Source organism: Nycticebus coucang, chromosome 4 (assembly GCF_027406575.1).
Source record: "Nycticebus coucang isolate mNycCou1 chromosome 4, mNycCou1.pri, whole genome shotgun sequence".
Taxonomy (NCBI): domain Eukaryota; kingdom Metazoa; phylum Chordata; class Mammalia; order Primates; family Lorisidae; genus Nycticebus; species Nycticebus coucang.
In genome coordinates, this window is record NC_069783.1 from 88,654,216 (window position 1) to 88,677,038 (window position 22,823).

The following is a 22,823-nucleotide window of genomic DNA, read 5'->3' on the forward strand; positions in this document are numbered from 1 at the left end:
CTATACCTTTTCCCCTGGAGCTTTGCTGAGGACCCATACAGTGCTATGGCCTGAGAAACTGGGGACCTGCTTGGTGTGGTGGGGCTAAGTGGTTTTGTCTTATTTTCAGCTGGTCTCTGTCTGACCCTAGTGAAACAGTTACTCTGGGTCGAAGTCTCAGCTGTGGAGAAATACCAGCAATTAAGTCACACACACCCCCAGGCAACAATTGGAAAAGGAAAATCAAACCTTCCTACAACCACACACCCAGGGCACCACTTGGATAGTCCTCAGGTGATTGGCTCAGTTCAAAAGGTCCAAATCAATTGTCTCAGTCAGCACCTGTCTCAGGTGGCAACTAGATCGCAGGGGTCTGCTGACAACTCAAATATGACTTGTTCCGGTGCCCTGTGAGGTCAGGAGGACCCACCCAGGAAATAGATTAGTCTGAGAAAATTGATGCCTCTTTCCCCACCTTGCAACTCTTTCACACCCAGTCACTGATAACCCCGCAGGGCTGTGACCCAGTTGCCTCCAATGAGCAGATACTCCAGGAGTTTGCACCTGCCTTAATCACAAGGAAATCCGTATCTCCTCAGCCAGGCTGCTGCTCTGTGCCACTATCTGGCAGGGGAAGGTGAGGCCTGACAAGCTTGGGCACTTGATGGAGATCAGTTCCAGCCCCACCCCTGATTTATGTTACTGATAGAACAGAACAACTTTGTGGAATCTGTTTCTGTCCTAGCTTAATTCCCCTCCAGAAGAGAAGCTGTTTTGAGTTCACAGAATCTGCGCCTCAGGCCCTGTCTTTGCTGCTGCAGTTTTGTATTTGTAGCATGGTAAGCTGTCAGTTCTAGTCTCCTGCCCTCCTTTGTCTAGGCTGATGATCCCCTGAGGGCTGGGTGCATCTTAGGCTCAGTAAAGCAGTCCTCTGGGTCAGCCCTGCCCTGGGAGTCAGCCTGTACTGTGTGTGCGTCTTCTAGTCCCTACGCCCAACCCAGGCTGGTACCGCCTCAGGCAAACCCTTTACTCACGGGGCCTGCGTTTCCGTCCCAGATCTGTTCTGCCGGTGGTTGCCACCTGAGCAGATGCTCAGCCTTTTCTGGTTGCCCAGAGAGACAGGGGGTGTGACTCTGGCATATTCAGGGATTAGCCCTATTGTTGCCAAAAATGGGTGCTGCTCTGTGCCTCGGGGCACCACTGCTCTGGTGTGGTTCCCTCCCAGCTGACCATCTTCTCCTCACTCCCATGTCACAGAATCAGCACTGGCCAGCAGTAGTCCATGCCCTGTCCACACATCTCGAGAAAACACCCAAGAATCTGGACTCCTGGGGACAGGCCTCCAGACCTCAGAGTGAGAGTGGAGGGGAATACTGGGAGCTCAGAATTGCAGGTAGAGAATATACACAGTTTTACTCAGTTTTATGCTTGGCAGGAGAGTGCCATGGCACCCTAGTAGGGGAAGTAGGTCCAGTTTTTAGAGGATCTCTCCCGTGGAGTATAACGGGAGGACTTTTAACTCTGCTCATCTGTTTATGGGGTACTCTGAGCCGTTCTCATGGGGGAGGGGACTCCCGTCCACTTGGTGACGGATTTTGTACCTTTTGTTTATATCCTTGGGGTCGCAGCTCACCTCAGCAGGGTTGATGTGCGTTCTTCAACCTTCTCTCTTTGTGCAGCTCTAATCCACCAGGTTATTTGCTAAATTTCTGTCCTTTAACTCTCCTTCTGGACAGGAGCCTCTGTGGAAAGCTGGCTTCAGTTAGCCATCTTGTCTCTGACACTCTAAATCTAGATTTTTTAAAAGTTTATTTTAAAATATCAATGACCTATGATTGTATCTATTTCTCACCTTTTTTTTTTTTTTTCTTTTTGCAGTTTCTGGCTGGGGCTGATTTTGAACCCGCCACCTGTAGCATATGTGGCCAACACCCTACTCCTTTGAGCCACAGGCACCGCCCTATTTCTCACCTTTTAATTGTTCCATGCATCCATTACTATCTTGGCTAAAGTGGGTAGTTTAAGGCTTTAAAACTACTTATCAGACAGATATTAGACACTGTAGTATGCTGCTTCTGAGATTGTCCCCAGTTATCCCTGCTCCCTCTGAGTGGGACTTACTTTTTTTTTTTTTTTTTCACCTGGGCATCTTGAATTTATTTGGGCAGAGATGGGCAAGCGGGCCCTGCACCTTGAAGAAGGTGTTGGGCCTCTTGGTAGTGAAGCGTGGCTTCTGCTGACAACGTAGGACCCAATGGGGCAGCAGGAACTTAATTTTGGAGTGCTGGAACTGCTTGATAGACTGCTCACCACCAGCACATGCTGGCTTGCAATCTCCTCCACCTTCATGATCTGGATTGAGTGGGCCCGGGCACGGTGCTGGGCACCCATGTCCGGATAGCACTGGGTGACAGCGCCTGTAGTGATCAGGTCTTGGTATTCCTGGTACATCTTTTGATCTCTGCTGCAGGAGTCATAGCGAAGCCAGATGCTGAAGTTCTTCAACCACAGGGGGGGATTTCTCAACACCTGCCCACAGTACATAATTTCCCCCAGACTTTTTCATCTTCTTTAGCTGAGATACAAAGTACCAAAAGCGGGAATTGGCCACAATACGGTTAGGTGCAAAGATCTGCATACAGTAGAGGCGGTGTGTGGCACTTAGGGGTAGGCAGGCAGCGCCCCACCACCTTGTACTCTTGAAGGGTGCCAGAGGCCTTCATAGCCATCTCTCCACATTCGCTACCACTCGCATAAGGCAGGACTTACTTCTAATCCACAACTGAGGTATCACTTTGTGATATTAGATTATGTTACATTATATTCATACTTAGTTCTTTTCTTTCTTTTTTCTCTTCATGCTGTTTTTATTATTTCTTTTCTTTCTTTCTTATTATTTCTTTTATTATTTCTTTCAGTATTTAATTAACGGGTCCAATGTCATTATACAAAATGATCCACACAAAGAAACATTCTTTAATACTCATGTTCTTTCTAATTACAGCATAATTTGTCATTGGTGTTTACAAAATTACTTTCTTCTTTTACATAAAAATATTCTAAATTAAATGGATTTAAAATTGTATTACTTTTCATGGAATAGTAATGTAACTTTTTTGATTTGTTTTCCTCCCTTAGACTCTTGGGATACCACAGTTGAATGACACAGTCATTTATTCTAGTATTTAACTTTTTCTTCAAGTAATTCGTGATCTTCAAGACGGCTTAATATTTACAACACAACCACCATAATAAAAAATTAATGATAATAAAGAGAAAAATTTGGAAAAACAAGCATTTTCCAATATTCTTTTTTTTTTTTTCCTTTGAGTCAGAGTCGTACTCTGTTCCGAGTAGGTGGCTATTCTGTCATAGCTCACAGCAATGTCAATCTCTTAGACTCAAGAGATCCTCTTGCCTCAGCCTCCCAAGTAGTTGGGACTACAGGTGTCTGCCATGATACCTGGCTAGAATTTTTTTCTATTTTTAGTAGAGACAGGGTCTTGCTCTTACTCAGGCTGGCCTCAAACTCCTGAGCTCAAGCAATCCACCCACCTAACCTCCCAGAGTGCTATGATTACAGGCGTGAGCCACTGTACCTTGCCAATACTTAGTTCTTATTAGTGAACTCTCTACTGCCTTCTTGGCTTATGTGCTTTAATTATGTTAAAACATAGGGAACCTTATGTGACCAGTAATTGTGGATGACCTCTAGTTGTTGAAGGCAGCTTCTGGCTTGTAGCCAGAAAAATACTGAAGCTCTTAGTCCTATAAACACTAAGAAACTAAATTTTCAGTAAGTTTGGAAGCAGAACTTTTCCCAGCAGAGCCTTGGATATGACCATAGCCCTAAGGAACACTTTGACTGTACCCTTGTGAGACCCAAGGTAGAAGACCCATGTAAGCCAGCCTGGACTTCTGACCCAAAGAAATTATGACATAACAAATGTGTTATTTTAAGCCACAAAGTTTGTGCTAATAATGTCATGAAGCAATAACTACCACTGTAGAGACACATATATTTTGTCACAGATTAAAAGTGGGAGATAGAGATTTCTCCTGGAGCAGGTACACCAGCAAGAACTCTGCAGTATTTTATAATATTGGGCATATCTGTCAATATAGGAGACATGCGGTATATTGGTAGTCTGCAGAAGTCTACATTTGGGCTTTGTGTTCTGATTCAAGTAGTTGCTTCAAATGTCAGCAGAAAAGGATAGGAGAATGATGGAGATAACAGTAGCTATTTGTCTTCTGAAACTCCTGGGTTTGTGGTTTAGACTCCAGGAGCAGAGTAGTTAGGGCAAAAGCAAAAAGAATTCCTTTCTTAAGAGACTTAGATCATGAGTTTATTTTTATTTATTTACTTAGAGACAGAATTCTATTACTCTTGGTAAATTGCTGTGGCGTTGTAGCTCACAGCAACCTCAAACTCTTAGGGTCAAGCAATCTTCTTGCCTCAGCCTCCTGAGTAGCTGAGATTACAGGAGCCCACAACACTGGCCTAGTTTAGATCCTGAGTTTCATCGTGCTGTTAGTGACAGTGCGGTGCTGCAGGGGGCAGAGGGACCTGTGCTGCCACTCTGCTGGCCCCCAGAAGAATAACAGTCTTTGGAAGTATTGGAAGGGAACTACCAGTGAAGACGTTGATGTCCTCACTGAGGACATCATTGGGCGAGGTCACTAAAAGGCACTTTGAGAGATTTCATTGAGCAAATAAAGGATTGTCTACCAGGGAGAGGTGGGTGAAACCATTCAGTGAATCTACTTCATAAACTGAACTGTGCTGCCTGAGTTCTCTAGAAAAAAAGACCTGAAGACAAGGATGATGAGTGCCGATGCTTCAGCCTAAGACAGAATGAAGGAAAGAGATAAAGCAGGGAAGGATGAGAAGCATAGTACTGGCTGCTGCTTCAACACAGGACGGTAAAAACTTGGCAGAGTGCCATGGGTATACAGTCAGCCACATAGGCTATCTCCTGACAGGTTGTGCAAAGAAATCATGTCTTAGAATAGTCCGTGGAGGGAGAAGAAAAGGGAATTCATATGTTTTCTTCCTTCCTGCCTTGTTTCTATTAATCAAAGTTTGCTCCCTATACTTTTAGGTTTACACCCTTGGGCCCTTCAGAAACCAAGTCCCACATCTAGAGGGGAGGCATTTTATACAAGTTTGGCAGTCAGAAGGAGCCAGAGGAAAGGGCTCAGACCTCTGTGGTAAGTGACTGGTGGTGAGGTTTACAGGGCTGGTAGAACAGAGGTCCCTTGGAGTGGGCAGACTTTGGTGGTGACTGAGGTGGGATAAGGAGTGGAGAGTCTGGGGAATGGTGGTACTGAGACTCTGACAGGCATCTGAGTTATAGCCTAAAACAGATTCTACCAGAAAGACCTGGTGGGGAAGGAAGGTGCCAGGACTCTGTGGGAAGAAACAGATAAAGGAGCAGTGTATGAGGGATATGATTGTTAATTTAACTTTGTTTGAGTTAGGCTACTCAGCAGGCTGAGGCAAGAGGATCACTTGAGCTCAGGTGTTTGAAGTAGGCCTGGCAACACAACAAGATCTGTTTTTTTTTTGAGACAGAATTTCATGATGTTACCCTCAGTAGAGTGCTGTAATGTCACGGCAGGCAAGAGGATCACTTGAGCTCAGGTGTTTGAAGTAGGCCTGGCAACACAACAAGATCTGTTTTTTTTTGAGACAGAATTTCATGATGTTACCCTCAGTAGAGTGCTGTAACGTCACAGCTCACAGCAAGCTCAAACTCTTGGGCTTAAGCCATTCTCTTGCCTCAGCCTCCCAAGTAGCTGGGACTACAGGCACCTGCCACACCTGGCTATATTTTTGTTGTAGTTAGTTATCACTGTTGTTTAGAAGGCCCAAGCCGGTTTGAACTCGCCATCCCCAGGTGTATGTGGCCAGCACCCTAACCACTGAGCCACAGGCACTGTGCCTATGAGATTTTTTTTTTTTTTTGAGACAGTCTCACTATGTTGCCCTCAGTAGACTGCTCTGGTGTCACAGCTCACAGCAACCTCAAACTCTTGAGTTTAAGCGATTCTCTTGCCTCACCCTCCCAAGTAGCTGGGACTATAGGTACCAGTCACAACGCCCCACTGTCGCAGCTGTTGTTGTTTAGCTGGCTCGGGCTGGGTTCCAACCTGCCAGCCTTGGTGTATGTAGCTGGCGCTGTTACTACTGTGCTATGGTCATAGAGCCTGGTTTTTAAAAATAAAGAAAAAAATCCAAAAAAAGTAACTGTTACAACACAATTAAAAGAAGACAAAAATCCAAATAAAAATACAACAAAAGTTTAACCTCGTCTGTATCCTTACATCAGGGAATTCTGGGAATACTTTGGTTTCAGGTAAATGACCATACTCAAAGGCAGGTCTACTCAAAGTTCTAAGAGATGCTCCTTCCTGTTAGACTGAAGCCTTCTGAGAAGGGGTACCCTAAAAGATGACATTCCAAGAGACAAGACTGAACAAGACCACTAGGTGTAAAATGTGTATGGAGAATCCTAGTAGACTATGTTAGTGAAAAAGTTGAAGCCAACTTAATTCCTGGGTAAAGAAATGGAACTTTATTTTTTAAGCAACAGGAGGCCTGCCAGTAGTTTCTAACTCAAGATAAATACTAGGTAATGGGAAACTACAGCTCGAGATGGTGTTCTAGTTTGCCTAAGTGTGGTATTGTACAGCTGCACCCACAGACAGGGAGAGAGGTGTAACACTGGAGTTCTTAACCTGGGTCTGTGAATCTGTTGGGGCAGTATTTGTGAATCTTCAAAATTTTTTCTTTTCTTTTTCTGAAATGGAATCTAACTCTGTAGCTCTGGGTGGAATGCCATGAAGTCATAGCTCACTGAAACCTCAAACTCCTGGGCTCAAGCAATCCCCTTGCCTCAGCCTCCACAGTAGCCGGGACTACAGGCGCCTGGGAGGCCCAGCTAGTTTTTTTTTTTCTATTTTTAGTAGAGACGGGGGTCTTGCTCTTGCTTAGGTAAGTCTGGAACTGTTGAGCTGAAGTGATCCACCCTTTTTGGCCTCTAGAGTGCCAGAATTACCACAGTCCTGAGCCACCGCGGCCAGACTTGGAAATTGAAAGCCACGTTTCTGTGAGGTCTTTCAGACCGTTCATCAACTTTTCAAAGGGTCTGGACCCCAAAAGATCATAGTGCATTGGCGCACAGAGAAAATCAGAAGCCACCCGCTCTCTAGCCCCTAGCCTGGAGGCAGTACCGCCCCGCGTGGGGCCAAGAGGCAGAAGCGAAACTAACCAGAAGAATCTCACAGTTGGAGGCAGTTCAGGGTCCAAGCGGGTTGGTGGATCACCCCAGTAGGAAAGAAGGTCGGAACACGGTCCAACCTGTGGTCAGCGCCATCTTCCCGCAACTGCGCAGGCGCTAGGACCTGTAGCCCTCCGCGCGCCTCTCGCGATGTTCCGCCCGGACGCGAGGCAGGACGGGAAAAGCCAAGATGGACGCTTCCATTTGAACGTGTCGCACACCTGCCTGCCATTAGTAGTCGTGCCCACTGCTGCCGCCTATTCTTCCTCTGGAATAGGGGAGGGAGAGGGGATGAGAAGCTGCCGCGGCCAAGGAGTCACTGTGACCGACCCCGCCGCTGCTCTGGGCCTCCTCGGCCCCTACGCCTCCGGGGAGCAGCCGGGGCTCGCCGCGCCTGACGCGTCCCGAATTACACAGGTGCGGGCCCGGGTTCGCAGCGTCCGTGTTGGTGTGTCGCGCGTCCTCTGACCCTTCCTCGCACCCGACTCACTCGGTGACCCTGAGGTCTGGGAATCCGGGGGCTGCTAATAAGCCTTGTTCCGGGACTGAAGGGGATCCCGGCCTGCGGGTTGGGCGTGCCTCTTCTTGCGGTTCTTTATTCTGAGCCAAACGCGGCATCCCTTGTGCGGCGTCAGCTTCTAGATTGGCCCCTCAGATCTTCTGAGGTTTTCTGAGCCCCAATCTCTTAGTCTGTTGTTTTCACCTTCCTTAAAGAGGCTGAATAAGCTTTGCCTTTTTTTTTTTTTTTTAAGAGGCAGAGTCTCACTTTTCCGCGCGGTAGAGGCTGTGGCGTCACAGCTCACAGCAACCTCCATCTCCTGGGCATAGGCTATTATTGTGCCTCAGCCTCCTGAGTAGCTGGGACTACAGGGACCTGCCACAATGCCCGGCCATTTTTTGTTGCAGTTTGACCGGGGCCAGGTTCGAACCCGCCACCCTCGAGGGGCCGGCGCCCAACCCACTGAGCCACAGGCACCGCCCACCCTTTGCCGTTTTGTGGAGGCTGGTCTCAAGGTTTCTTCTGAAGGCATTTGGGGTCTCCATGTTTTTGCAGAGTAGGTTTTGTTTCTAGCAGTTAATGCTGGTATGTTGATATATGGCATCAATTTAATACAGTGCTTTTATGTGTAGCTCTCAGTGTTGCCTCTAACAAAAACATTCATAAAAGTTTTGGGCACTGTAAAATATTAAATATGCTGTGAAAATAGTTCCTTTTTTTCAATTTTCGAGACAGAATCTCTCTTTGTCGCCCTCAGAGTGCTGTAGCGTCACAGCTCACAGCAACCTCAAACTCTTGGACTTAAGAGATTCTCTTGCCTCGGCCTCCCCAATAGCTGGACTGTAGGGGCCCATCACAACGCAGGGCTATTTTTAGAGACGGGTTTTGCTCTGGCTCAGGCTGGTCTTGAACTGGTGAGCTGAAGCAGTCCACCTGTTCAGCCTCCCATGGTGCTAGGATTACAGGTGTGTCACTTGGTATTTTTCTTTTAGAGTTATGACAAAATAACCTTACAAAATTGCACAACTAAAGTTAGATAAAGTCGCAAATTCTTTAATATTTGTTATTCTTTTGGGTAGTCTATAGGGAGACCAGGTGAATTTTGTTGTCTTTTTTGTAAGTTTTGTAAAGGTATTTTTTTAGGTACACCCAAGTTCAAGTATTCTCAATATTGGTTTATTTCTAGAAGGCATGAAAAAAAATAACCTGGTATTTTGTGACTTTATGATAAACTCAAGAATGTTGTTTACTTCACTGCAAAATTTGTGAGTCTAAAGGAGTGTATAGGAACTACATAGACTTTGAGGTATTTGTGTAGCAAAAAAAACTGATGCCAAAAAGACCTCAGATGAGAAGTGTAAGTCAAATTTAATTGAACCTTTTTAATCATGAGTGCCGTTTCACTCTAAAGATTGTCTATAGCTGACATCAAATTTTTTTTTATTAAATCATAGCTGTGTACATTAATGCGCAAATGTTTGTTTTGATTTGAGATGTTTGTGTTTGATGAAATGTGATGCTACAAACCTATTTTTATTGTACATGTTGTCTCATAGATAGAACTGGCACTTACATTATATACTACATTATACAGTGTCAGAATTTTACTATATTTACTGTTACTTACTGTGCATAGAAATGTTTTGGAGGTGCAGCAGCATGTTATCACCCACAGGTCATCCATGTGTTTGTAGCAGTAAACTGTACTGTAATAGATTGTATTAATTAAAAGCTAGATCTCTTAAGTCTGCTGTAGGCATGACTATTCCATTGCTAGAGTTATTCACGTATGGTTCCCTGGGTTTGGAGCACTAATTGAAACTGATCTTAGTATATATTTAGGTGGGATTGGGATGTCAAAACTGCTTATGGGCGGCGATTGTGCTCAGTGGGTAGGGCGCCGGCCACATACACCGAGGTGGTTGGTTTGAACCCACCCAGGCCAGCTAAAACAACAATGACAACTGCAACAACAAAAAAAATAGCTGGTGTTGTGGCAGGTGCCTGTAGTCCCAGTTACTTGGGAGGATGAGGCAAGAAAATCACTTAAACCCAAGAGTTTGAGGTTGCTGTGAGTTGTGATGCCACGACACTTTATGTCACTTCCTAATATCATAATTCACAGCAACCTCAGACTCTTGGGCTCAAGTGATCCTCTTGCATCAGCCTCCCAAGTACTTGGGACTACAGGTGCCAACCACAATGCCTGGCTATTTTTTTTTTTTTTTTTTTAGAGATGGGGTCTGGCTTTTGCTCAGGTTGGTCTCAAACTCCTGAGCTAAGGCAATCCACCTCCCTCCACCTCCCAGAGTGCTAGGAACACAGGTCTGAGCCAAGGTGCCTGGCCATTTTCCCCCCCGAGAGAGTTTCATTCTGTTGCCCTGGGTAGAGTGCTGTGGCATCACAGTTCACAGTTCACATCACAGTTCTCAAACTCTTGGGCTTAAGCAATCTTCTTCCCTTAGATTCTTGAGTACATGGGACTACAGGTGCCAGCCACAATACCCAGCTAATGTTTCTAATAGAGATGGGGTTTCTTTCTTGCTCAGGCTGGTCTCAATCTCCTAAGTTCAAGTAATCCTTGGCCTTGGCCTCTCAAAAGTGCTAGCATTACAAATGTGAACTGCCATGCCTGACCTTGCTTATGACATTTAATAATTTATTAGGTATTTTGTGGGTTGGTTAACTGAAAGCGGTAGTTCAACTTCTGATGAATTAGAGAAATAAGTGGGTTTGCTTTATTCTTTTATGCTAGTGATCCCTGAGACATGCTTTTCCAATGAGGTTCAGCATCTGAATAGAAATGACTTTAAAAGTTGAGAAGCTGAGCCCCCTTTCCTCGCTCTCTCTTTTCTCTTCTCCTTGGTGCTGCTCTGCAGCATCCCTCCCTCGTCAATAAAAACCTTTCGTACAAAAAAAAAAGTTGAGAAGCTGAGAGGCGTCTGTGGCTCAAAGGAGTAGGGCGCCGGCCCCACATGACGGAGGTGGCGGGTTCAAACCCAGCCCTGACAAAAACTGGAAAAAAAAGTTGAGAAGCTATGTAGTTATGGGACAAAGTACAACTTGTCTAAATACTTCACATGTAAAGTATGGAAAATTAATGAAGAATAGTAAGAAAAATGGGCTAGGTGTGGGAGAGTATGAGTATTTGTCTGAACTCAGTGGTTTCCTACAGTGGCACCGTCTATTAGCCTTCGACTAAAATGTGATAATAACTACAGTTGCTTGATAGAATCAAACCCGGAATGCCCTTCGATATTATGATTGCTTATGTACCTTAAAGGATTAATGACTTATGTAAGTATTAATGACTTATGTTAATGTCTATGGTATTTTTGTTTTGGTTTTGGGTCTAGAAGCTGACAGAATGTGTTTGAATTCATACAGAAATAATGTTGATATTTGGAACCCATGTCGAACTTGTATGAAGAAAGGGCAACGATGATTGCAGCCAGGGATTTGCAGGAATTTGTTCCTTTCGGTCGAGACCACTGCAAGCACCACCCCAATGCTTTGAATCTTCAGCTTCGCCAGCTTCAGCCAGCCTCTGAATTATGGTCTTCTGATGGTGCTGCTGGGTTGGTGGGATCCCTTCAGGAGGTTACAATTCATGAGAAACAGAAGGTTCTATTGAGTTTCCCATTTTATTTTTGAAATACAGAGTGATGTGATCTATTTGTAATTTATAGTATCCAGATACAACTGAGAAATGAGTATGATGCTTCTAGGGTAGAGGTTAAGGTTTGGTAACTTCAATCAATGCTAGAATGGTGACTTTACTGTAATTTTTATTTAGACATACTATATAACTCGTGGTTTTATAATGAGAGTCAAGTTCACTACTATGATTATGGTTCATTTTAAAACTCTTTCTCTTTACATAGTACGGGGGACTGGATTTCATGTTAGCTAATGAGTTAAATGGTGGAGATTGCAATTGGTCCCTGTTACAAAAGACATATTTCTATAGGAGACGTGCCATATAAATAGGTACAGCAGTAGTTTTTAAGTAGGGGAAGGAGATTTGTGTGTTAGAAAGTCATTCCTGTCCACTTTATTTCATTTTCATATCTCTTTGGAATACCAAAATCTGAGGGAGGGAAAGTCTGCATAGTTAGAAATTGAAACCTCTCTTTCCATTATTTTTTATTTTTTTATTGAGACAGAGTCTCATTTTGTTGCCCTCAGTAGAGTGCGATGGTGTCACAGCTCACAGCAGCCTCAACTCTTGGGCTTACGAGATTATCTTGCCTTAGCCTTCCAAGTAGCTGGGACTACAGGTGCCTGCCACAATACCTGGCTATTTTTTTGTTTTTAGCAGGCTGCGGCTGGGTTCTATCCCACTACCCCTGGTGTATGTGTCTGGTGCCCTATCCACTGAGCTACCGGCGCTGCCGCCTCTCTTTGCATTTAAAGAGTAGGACAAAGAAAGGACTCTGAATGTATATATAGTCACAAAGCAGAGTATTCTGCATTGTGTATAAATTCTCCTAGTGAGTCCCATATGCATTTTGTTGACCTCTTTTCACTCACCCTCCCATATACTTAATATGTCTTTTTAGTCTCCCAAAGACATGGTTTCATTTCTGGACTTACAAAGTGTAATTTTTTTTATATTATTGGCAGAATAATATAATGGTATAATATAAAAATTTTCACTTGGAGACTTCTTGAATAAATACTTGTTCATGAAATCCTGTAATATGTAATGCACCTATCCACGTACTCTATTCATCAATGCATGAAACATTCTAGGAGTTGGGCTTGGATTGAATCTTCTGCCACTACAAATAAATCTTGCTCTACACTACTGAAAAAGAAAAAAGAATGCTTAAACATGTTTTACATATTAAATTTTTAAAGGAAAGCTGGCAGCTAAGGAAAGGAGTAAGTGAACTTGGACAAGAAGTGGACTATGATGAGGAACTCTATGTTGCTGGAAATATGGTGATCTGGAGCAAAGGAAGTAAAAGCCAGGCATTGGCAGTTTATAAAGCATTTACGGTTGACAGTGCTGTTCAACAGGTGAGTTGATTTGAATTTAGCATTTGATCGATTACGTAATGCATTTTTTATAAAAAGCTTTTGTTTTCAAATTTAACAGAAATGATAACAGCACCAAGATCCCAGCATCTAGGTTTACCATGTAATATGTAGTGAAGAATAAAAGAAGAAGAATAAAACTTCACTTTATTTTGTGTTATTACTTTTGCTATATTATCCTTTGTCACTTTAACAATAATCTTTAAATTCTTTTTCCTTGGGTAATTCAACTCATTGCCAAGAAAATCTTAGACAGCATTAAGGGTACAAAAATATTTTAGCACATACATGATTATTGATTGCAAAGTGTTGCATAAATAAAAATCATTGGGTTCATAATGATACTCAGAAAGGATTAAAACCCTAATTTCCTACCATTGCAGTTGGTCATTACATCTCTCTTCTGAAAATAGATAATGCAAGGGAAGGAATTAAGCATTTACTTTACCTTTTCAGGAAGACATGCAATTCAGCTTTATTTGATGATTTGATGACGGAAAACTCACAGAAGAATGCTAGTTAAGAAATGTAAAAGGGGGTGGTGCCTGTGGCTCAGTCGGTGGGGCGCCGGCCCCATGTACCCAGGGTGGCGGGTTTGAACCCGGCCCCGGCCAAACTGCAACCAAAGATGGCCGGGTGTTGTGGCGGGCGCCTGGTCCCAGCTACTCGGGAGGCTGAGGCAGGAGAATCGCTTAAGCCCAGGAGTTGGAGGTTGCTGTGAGCTGTGTGGGGCCACAGCACTCTACCGAGGGCCATAAAGTGAGACTCTGTCTCTACAAAAAAAAAAAAAAAAGAAATGTAAAAGGAATGATAAAATTAGAAAATCATCATTTTATAGTCTCCAGCATAATAATTCAGGCAAAGCTTGTAAATGGATTTTACACTAGTTGGGTGAAAGTATATTACTAGGTGGATTACTAGCTAAATGTGAAGGAACAAATATACGTCTCCTTTGGAGTTATCTGTGAAGTGATTGAGTTTAGCATAATTAACAGGGGGAAGGAGTATTATGTGCTTCCAGCTATCACACAGAGTGAAGTTGATGATGTCATCTATTAAGTTTTCTTCCCAGATTTATTTAACCTGAACATTTAGAGCGAACTTTCACTTTATAGGAAATATAGGAACTAGATGATCAAATTTTAAATACTGTGAGATGAAGAGTTGGAGGTAGAGATGAGATAAGAATGGTGCAAAGTTGATAATTACTAAAGCTGGCTAGGGGGGCTTCATTCATATTCTGTTTACTTTGTATATATTTGAAATTTTCCATAATAACAAGTTTGTAGTCTACTTTCTGTGGTCTCTTTTCAAAAGTCAGTCACAGAGAAAAAAAGGTGAAGACTTTTTTTTTTTTTTGAGACAGAATCTTACTACGTTGCCTTTGGTAGAGTGCCGTGTTGTCACAGCTCACAACAACCTCAAACTCTTGGGCTTAAGCGACTCTCTTGACTGAGCCTCTCAAGTAGCTGGGACTACAGGTGCCTGCCACAACGCCTGGCTATTTTTTTGTTGCAGTTGTCATTGTTGTTTTAGCTGGCCTGGGCCAGGTTCGAACCTGCCAGCCTTGATGTATGTGGCTGGCGCCCTACCCACTGAGCAACAGGTGCCGCCCACCAAAAAAAAGGTGAATACTGTTCCAGATTAAAAGAAACTAGAACACCAAGTATAACACTATACATATTTTTTACTTATTATTATTTTAAATGCAATATTTTTTGAAACTTGTTAACTTTGTTTTTTTATTTTTATTTTTTTATTTTTAAGTATTAAGATTCAAGGCTGAGAAACTTGTTAACTTTGAATCCTGATTTTAGAAAATTAGCTAAAGATTTTTTTTTTTTTTTTAGGAAATTTGGGAAAGTTGAAAATGGATTGGATATTAGGTGATGTTAGAAAATTACTTTCTTTTTCTTCAGGAAAGATGATGATTTTGTGGTTTTATATTAGAACATCTTTATTTTTACAAAATGGGTGATAAAGTGTTTAGGTATGAAGTGTCATGAATATATGCAACTCATTTTGAAATTTCCAGCACCCCCCTTCCAAACATCCCATGCATACCATTTGCATACTCATAAACAAATATGGCAAAATGTTAGTGATTGTTGGGTTTAGGTGAAACATGTTTCACTGTATTACTTTAGCTGTTCTTACTGAAATTTTTTAGAATGAGAAGGTGGGGAGAAATGAATACATTTATAGTAGTTGAGTAAGATTTGACAAGAGGTTTTGGAAACTTTGATGTTAATTTCTACATTTGTAAATATTGAAATCCTTCTACCATTGCACTGTTTCTTTCTTCGTATCCCATTAACTATTGCCTTTTTTTCTTAAGACAGCAATCTCAAGCTGTCGTCCTGAGTAGAGTGCTGTAGCATCACAGCTCATGGGCTTAAGCAATTCTCTTGTCTCAGCCTCCCAAGTAGCTCAGACTACAGGCACCCACCACAATGTCTGGCTATTTTTTTGGTGGTTACATTTGTCGTTGTTTTAGCTGGCCTGGGCGGGTTTGAACCTGCCAGCCCTAGTGTATGTGGCCAGCGCCCTACCCCCTGAGATATGGGTACTGCCCCATTAACTATTTCCTAATGAGTATTTTACTCTTACTGTTTATTAGAAAGGATAAACTGAATTACTGTTCCAAAATTTGAGGCTGTATGTGCATATATTTCAGTCCAGGAGTGGTAAAGCTAGGGATCTTTTTTTTTTTTTTTTTTTTGATACAGTCTCACTATGTTGCCCTTGGTGGAGTGCTATGGTGTCACAGCTCACAGCAACCTGCAACTCTTGGGCTTAAGCAATTGTCTTGCCTCAACCTCCCAAGTAGCTGGAATATAGGCGCCCACCACAATGCCCGGTTATTTTTTGTTGCAGTTGTCATTGTTTAGCTGGCCTGGGCTGGGTTCGAACCTGCCAACCTTGATTATGTGGTTGGCGCCATAACTACTGTGCTACTGGCGCTGAGCCACTATTTTATTGTTGTTTAGCAGGCCTGGGCCTGCATCGGTGTATGTGGCCCATGCCCTAACAATTGAGCTATGCACATTGAGCCAAAGCTAGTGATTTTTTTTTTTTTTGCAGTTTTGGCCAGTGCTGGGCTTGAACCCACCACCCTTTTGGCCAGGGTCCAGCGCCCTACTCCTTGAGCCACAGGCGCCGCAGCTACCCTGTTTCCCCGAAAATAAGACATCCTCCGAAAATAAGACCTACTTACAGGAAAGATAAGACGCCCCCTGAAAATAAAACGTAGCGCATCTTTGGGAGCACACCTTAAAATAAGACACTGTCTTATTTTAAAATAAGACTTGTTGCGGGGAAACAAGGTAGTGATCTTTTTGATGATCATTTTTTTCTCATATAGCTTAGGTACTAGATCTGAAAACTGGATTTTCATATCTAGTACCTAAGCTATATGAGATGTAGCCGATATCCAAATAGTTTTTTTCTTTGAGACAGTCTTTCTTTATCACCCTCTGTAGAGTGTCTTGGTACATAGCTCACAGCAACTTCAAACTCTTGGGCTCAAGCAATTCTCTTTTTTTTTTTTTTTTTTTTGTGGTTTTTGGCCGGGGCTGGGTTTGAACCCGCCACCTCCAGCATATGGGACCGGCGCCCTACTCCTTGAGCCACAAGGTGCCACCCTCAAGCAATTCTCTTGTCTCAGCCTCCCGAGTACCTGGGACTACAAGCGCCTGCTACAATGTCTAGCTATTTTTAGAGATGTGGTCTCACTCTGGCTCAGGCTAGTCTCGAACCTGTGAGCTCAGGCAATCCATTCATGTTGGCCTCCCAAGTGCTAGGATCATAGGTGTGAGCCACCATGCCTGGCTAAATAGTTTTTTGCTTCTATGTTTTCGTCTTAATTTGTCTGTAGTCAATGCGTGTATAGTTAGATATATTGTCTCTTTTAAGATCACTTGTAATTGTAATCGTAAGATTTTGAATTGCAGTCCTTTGGGCTTGGAAAATATATTGTAACTTAGTCTTCTTGCTAATATGGAGAAACATAATTTTACATTTTGGTTAAGAAATAGTACCAGGTGTGTGTGACTCAGATTCTGTTCATTCTTTTATGTATCCTGCAAGCATTGAGTCTAATTCAGTTTTAGACATTGTGTTGGGTGCTGGGACTGCAAAGATGAATGTGCAATTTTTGCCATTGAAGGAGTCTTAGGAAAGAACAGATAAACTAAAATGATGTACTCTAAGTGCTTTACATTAATAATAACTGTATCCATGGTATGGTGAGAGCTTATAGGACTGAGCTCCAAAGGAAGGGAGCTTCAAAGAAGATGCTGTTTGAATTGGAAATTGTTGAAAGAAGGGCATTTTAGGTAGAGGGAATCACTGAAAGAATTATGGAACCTAGGCAGGGTGAATTATGCCTGTAATCCCAGCATTCCAGGAGGCTGAGGTGGAAGGATTGCTTGAGCTCACGAGTTGGAGACCAGCCTGAGCAAGAGTGAGACCCTGTGTCTACTAAAAATAGAAAATACTAGCTGGGCATTGTAGGTGCCTGTAGTCCCAGATGCTTGGGAGGCTGAGGCAAGAGGATCACATGAGCCCAAGAGTTTTGAGGCAGTTGTGAGCTATCTTGATTCCGTAACACTCTAACCAGCGCGACAGAGTGAGACTCTCAAAAAAAAAAAGGATTATAGAAGACATGACTTTTTCTAAGTTCAGAATGGCTATACACAAAGTGTAGGTGTGGAGAGATGTAAGTGGGTGTTGGAAGTATCCAGATGGCAGGCCTGTGTGTATAAACCAAGGACTTCGAATTTTAAATTATATGCAGAAGGAGCCTATCAAGGATTTTAAAGTGGGAAAATCATCAGGTTGAGAAGATATTATTTTATTGGTAATATACAGTATGGTGTGACTGGTGAGGCTGTGGTCTGGGAAAGTATTTGTGGTGAGAGAGGTTGGTTCCTTGAAGAAAGAGAAGCAGAGGTGAGAAAGCTGAGTGAGATAGGAAAGAAATCAGTAATCTCTTGGATATGGGGGATAAAGGAAATGTTACAATACTTAGTTTTAGAGACTTTGAGACTATGAGTTTCATAAAAGGAAGTTGAGACTAAAAGGTTTAGGGTAGATTTTGGACATTTCAAATTGGAGCGCAGCTCTGATACTTGTTTTTCTTCATGAATTTTCATTTGCTAAACCATTCAACATTCCTACAACCCAAGAGGAACCACAAAACTCCGAACAGCCCAATTAAAAAAATAGGTGAAAGGATTTAAATACATAGTTCCCTAAAGAAGAATACAAATGGCCAATAAGTGCATGAATAGATGCTCAATTTCACTAATCATTAGACAAATTTAAATTACAACCAGAATGAGTTACCACTTCATTAAGTTGGCTATTATTAAAAAAACAAACAAAAATAATTGGTGTTGGTGAGAATGTCCAGAAATTGGAAATCTTGTGCATTGCTGGTGTGAATGTAAAAAAGCTGCTATGGAAAACAGTTGACAGTTCTTGAGAAAGTTATACATTGAATTACCATATGTCTAGCAATTCCATTTCTAGGTGTAGACACTAAAAGGAGGGACTCATAGATACTTCAGTATTTGTAGCAGCACTATTCACCATAGTCAGAAGGTAGAAACAACCTATGTGTCTGAATAAACAAAATGTGGTATATGCAAACATAGGAATACTATTCAGCTTTAAAAGGGTCTGATACATGCTTGAAATCATTGTTAAGTGAAATAAACCCGACATAAAAGGATACACGTTGTACAGTTCCAGTTACAATACAGTGAGGTACCTAGCACAGGCAGATTCATAGGGAAGTAGAATAGAGGTTACCAGAGTTAAGGGGATTTGGAAATGGGAGTTCAATCAGGACAGGGAAGTCCTGGAAATTGATGGTGTTGAGGTTGTATGACATTGTGACATCTCAAATTATACAAACCTCATACATTGACTTAAAAATGATTAAAATGGCAAGTTTTATGTTGTATATTTACCACAGTTAACAAAATACATAACAGTGCTGCTAAGTAATTTCAATAAGTGATCAGTTACAGTTGGATAGCTTTTCCTAGTTTATATTTTGCATGATAGGCTTTAAGAAACGGAAATGTTAGTTTTTCTAAATATTTTTCTAAATTGAGTCTAGGAATGATAAGATCAATTGATAAATCTGGAGATTTTAAACTCCTATAATCTTTAACTTTGTGTATAGGATATGGGGTTTAATGCAGGTTCAGCTGTTATTTGGATTTTTGCTGCAAGACTTACATCTAGTAAATTTTAAAATTTTATATATATTTTTAAATAAAATTTATTTAAAATTTAAAATTTTTATGAATCTTTTCATAAAGTTTAATTGCAAATATTTATCTTTCCTTATACAATTTATCATTAATCTTATTTTATTTTTTCATATTTCATTTTGTTCCTATCGTGTGTATGTTAAACTGAGGAGGAGGGAAAGTTATTATGTAGATGTCATTATTATTATTTAGATGCTATTAGTTAATAGATTATTATTTAGATACAATTTTCTTAAGCCTTTTGTTTTGATACAATTTTCTTAAGCATTTTGTTTTGATTTTAGGCATTGTGGTGTGACTTCATTATATCACAGGATAAGTCTGAAAAGACCTACAGTAAGTTTCTTTTTGAAATTTTATTTGTCTTTTGGTGATTCTAAATGTTTGTCTTATTTTTTCTTTCATTCAATATAAATAGCCCCTTATCACAATGGGTTAGCCTAAGCATCTTCTTTTTGTGAATTAAAGAATTTGTGCTTTCAGGATGGAACTGTTAAGGGGAAAAACTCCATAAATCTTATTGTACCTTTTCTTTTCAGAAAGCCACGAATTAGAAAAATGCATATGTATATTGCAGAGCTCATGTATTAACATGCATAGTATAGAAGGAAAGGATTACATAGCTTCCTTACCATTTCAGGTAAACTAGAATGTTTCAGTTTTTTTGTGTGGATTTTGTTAGAGAACATTTTGAATTAATTCATTTCAGAGGTATGTCTTACGTCTTTTCTGTATTATAATAATCAAAAATGTTATTTTTACTCAAATAAAATAACTACATTTTGTTGTGGTTTTATTGGTTTACCAATTTTCTATCTTTCCTGTAAAAAGTAAGTTATTTAATGAAGGGAATTATGGAGTATTTTCTGAGAGTATTTTTTAAAACCAATTTGAAGAAACTTTGGTTATGTTAAATAGGGCATGTGAACAATACTGGTCTTTTTCCTATTGTTTCTTGTCTTTTTAGTGCCTGCTACTATTGTTAACATTTTATTGTATTTGTCATTTTGTTACTGATACTAGCCCCTGGTAGGAATTTCACATGGAATAACTCTTCTTCCTTAGACTTCATTTTATTTTAGAGTTGCTTATCAGACTTTTTAAAAATATTGTACTTAATGACCACTTTACTTTGTGACCTTTGTAAAGGTCTTATTAAATTGGAAGAAAACATAATGTTTTGAAGTGTTTCCTAAAAACATTTTATAAAGGATGATACTCTTCTGTCTTTCTCATTCTTTCACCTGATAGGTTGCAAATGTTTGGCCCACTAAGTATGGATTGTTGTTTGAACGAAGCAGTTCTTCACATGAGGTACCTCCAGGTCCGCCCAGGTATTCATTTTGTTCAGTTCAGAATATTACTAACATGGGCTTTTTTGGTAATTTTTGTGCCGACAGAATTTTTTTTTTGAGACAGAGTGTCCCTATGTCACCCTGGGTAGAATGCCATGGTGTCACAGCTCACAGCAACCTCTAATCTTGGGCTTAAGTGATTCTCTTGCCTTAGCCTCCCAAGTAGCTGGGATTATAGACGCCCGCCACAACACTCGGTTATTTTTTGTTGCAGTTGTTAATTGTTGTTTTAGCTGGCGTGAGCTGGGTGCGAACCCGCCAGCCAGCCTTGGTGTATGTGGCTGGTACCATAACCAGTGTGCTACAGGTGCCAAGCCAGCCATTTTCTATTGTCTCAGTATAGGTTGAGTATCCTTAATCTGAAAATTCCAAATGCTCTAAAATATGGACCTTTTTTTTTTTTTTTTGAGACAAAGTCTCACTCTATCAACCTGGGTAGAGGCCTCTGGTGTCATAGCTCACAGCAACTTCAAATTCCTGGGCTCAAGTGATCCTCCTACCTCAGCCTCTTGAGTAGGTGGGACTACAAGCACCCACCACAATGCCTGGCTAGTTTTTCTATTTTTAGTAGAGATGGGGTCTTGCTCAAATAGACATTAGCTCAAATGAACTTTGACATAGGGTCTTACATGTATTAGGTGTACAATAAATAGTAGATGTTATCAGTTGATTCTTAGTGTCTTTAATCTTGTCTCCCTATGAAATGTGAGCACACTGAAGGGCAGGAGCACACAATACCTGCCATATGTGTAGTGTGGTAAAGAGGTAGATGCTTGTTAAGTTTAAAAAATATTGCTTATAGTTTTAACTCTTTCTGTTTTGACAGAAAGCCTATTTTATTTCTCTTTTAAAAAAAGTGTGACCAGAGACGCGAACGAACAGCGGCTTTGCTGTGGGTATAAACTCCCTCCTGTAATTATTAAGTCAAGAAAACAGACTACACGATATGGGATGGCGTGTAGAAAAATTCTTTATTCAGGGTTTTGATTTTATACCTTTCTAGTCACGTACACACTTAATCTTATTATCTGTTAGTTTCACCATTATCTCATTTTACCTATTTGAAATTAACTTGAAATGAAATGTCCTGTTACCATACCAACACAATCTCTTTTGCAGTAAACATCTTCTTCTAGACACTGACTAATCTCTGGGCAGTTATCTAAATAAAGATCACAAAGAAGAAAGTAGCCACAGGGGAACAGAGTTAATGGAAGAATATCTTCAAGCGTTCATTCAGTTTACTCAGTATGAAGTAAGGACTGTGTCTTTTTGTCAGGGCAACGTCAACCCTCTGGCCCGTTTCTGTGAGGATCTCTGAGGAAGGGCAGCGTGCCCTTTGATCTCAGGCATCACAGGGAGCTTCAGATATTGGGCTTGTGAAATTTTTAACTCCAGGCAAGCCAACTCCATGTGTGTCCCAGGGAAAGCCTCTGGGAAAAAAAGCAAGCCATTTTAAACTCACACTGAGTTCACTTTGTGTGCTTGATGTAGGATATGTTTATTTCTAAATATTATCCTACGTTTCCCCTTTCTGTTTTTTGACGAATATTATTCATATCTGTCATCATTAAAACAAACACTTGTGCATAATGTTCATTTTCTCTTTGGGCATGCTTCATTTTCTTACAAATTAAATATAAAATGAATCCAATAATTAAAAATAATGCTAATGATCCTACTGAACTTCCTATAAGTTCTTGTATTTTTGGAATAGGATTCATTTGTTCAAGGCCATCAGCTATGCCTTGTAAAATCTGATCTTCATCTATTTTTTGTAACTTATTTTCAAAAGTGGAATATACCTCATGTTGTAAATTTACAATTTCCTTAGTCAAATTATCATGGTTTAACAAATGCTTTTTAACATTCTCCCAAGGAAATTTACTCTCATTATATTTAACAGGAGTTATACAAAAAGTAGTTACATTCCAATCACATTTTAACTTCATTTGTTTCTTTAAGCTAACTAACTTATCCCCAAACATAACCACAGCTTGTTCTAAATCAGCAATTTCATTATATAATTCAGTGTCAATTTATTTTTGAGCCATCCATAATTGTTCAGAGTTCTTATGCCAGTCAGCCACAAAATTATGTGTTCTGATTCCTTAAGTTAAAGCCACCCCAGAGGTGGCAGCAGAAGCTGTCACTGCAATAATTCCTAGAATGGCAGCAATCGAAAGTCCAATAAATCTCTTGGTTCTTTTCAAGACTTGATCAGCCAGAAGTTGAAGGACTGTCAGGGCAGGAGATTCTTGCCGCGGCCTGTTAAATTTACTGGCATCCACACACCTGTTCTGGCTCTCAACAAATATAGCTGTTACTTTTGAGGATCAAAACTTAGAGAACTATTAATACAAGTAAATAGTTG

The 22,823-nt window shown here is 41.1% G+C and overlaps 1 protein-coding gene and 1 pseudogene across 2 annotated transcripts in view; one reads left to right on the plus strand and one right to left on the minus strand.

Moving 5' to 3' along the window:
* Nucleotides 1-2,116: 2,116 nt before the first annotated feature.
* On the minus strand, nt 2,117-2,840 carry LOC128584354 (60S ribosomal protein L18a-like; annotated as a pseudogene).
* A 4,607-nt stretch (nt 2,841-7,447) lies between these two features.
* ANAPC1 (anaphase promoting complex subunit 1) overlaps nt 7,448-22,823 on the plus strand; it is a 104,845-nt gene continuing 89,469 nt past the window's right edge. For both annotated transcript variants that reach the window (XM_053587093.1, XM_053587094.1), the window contains exons 1-6: nt 7,448-7,682; nt 11,152-11,388; nt 12,628-12,789; nt 19,379-19,430; nt 19,634-19,734; nt 20,346-20,428. In XM_053587093.1, coding sequence (XP_053443068.1) covers nt 11,176-11,388; nt 12,628-12,789; nt 19,379-19,430; nt 19,634-19,734; nt 20,346-20,428 — 611 coding nt within the window. In that variant the 5' untranslated portion in view covers nt 7,448-7,682; nt 11,152-11,175. The remainder of the gene's footprint in view (nt 7,683-11,151; nt 11,389-12,627; nt 12,790-19,378; nt 19,431-19,633; nt 19,735-20,345; nt 20,429-22,823) is intronic.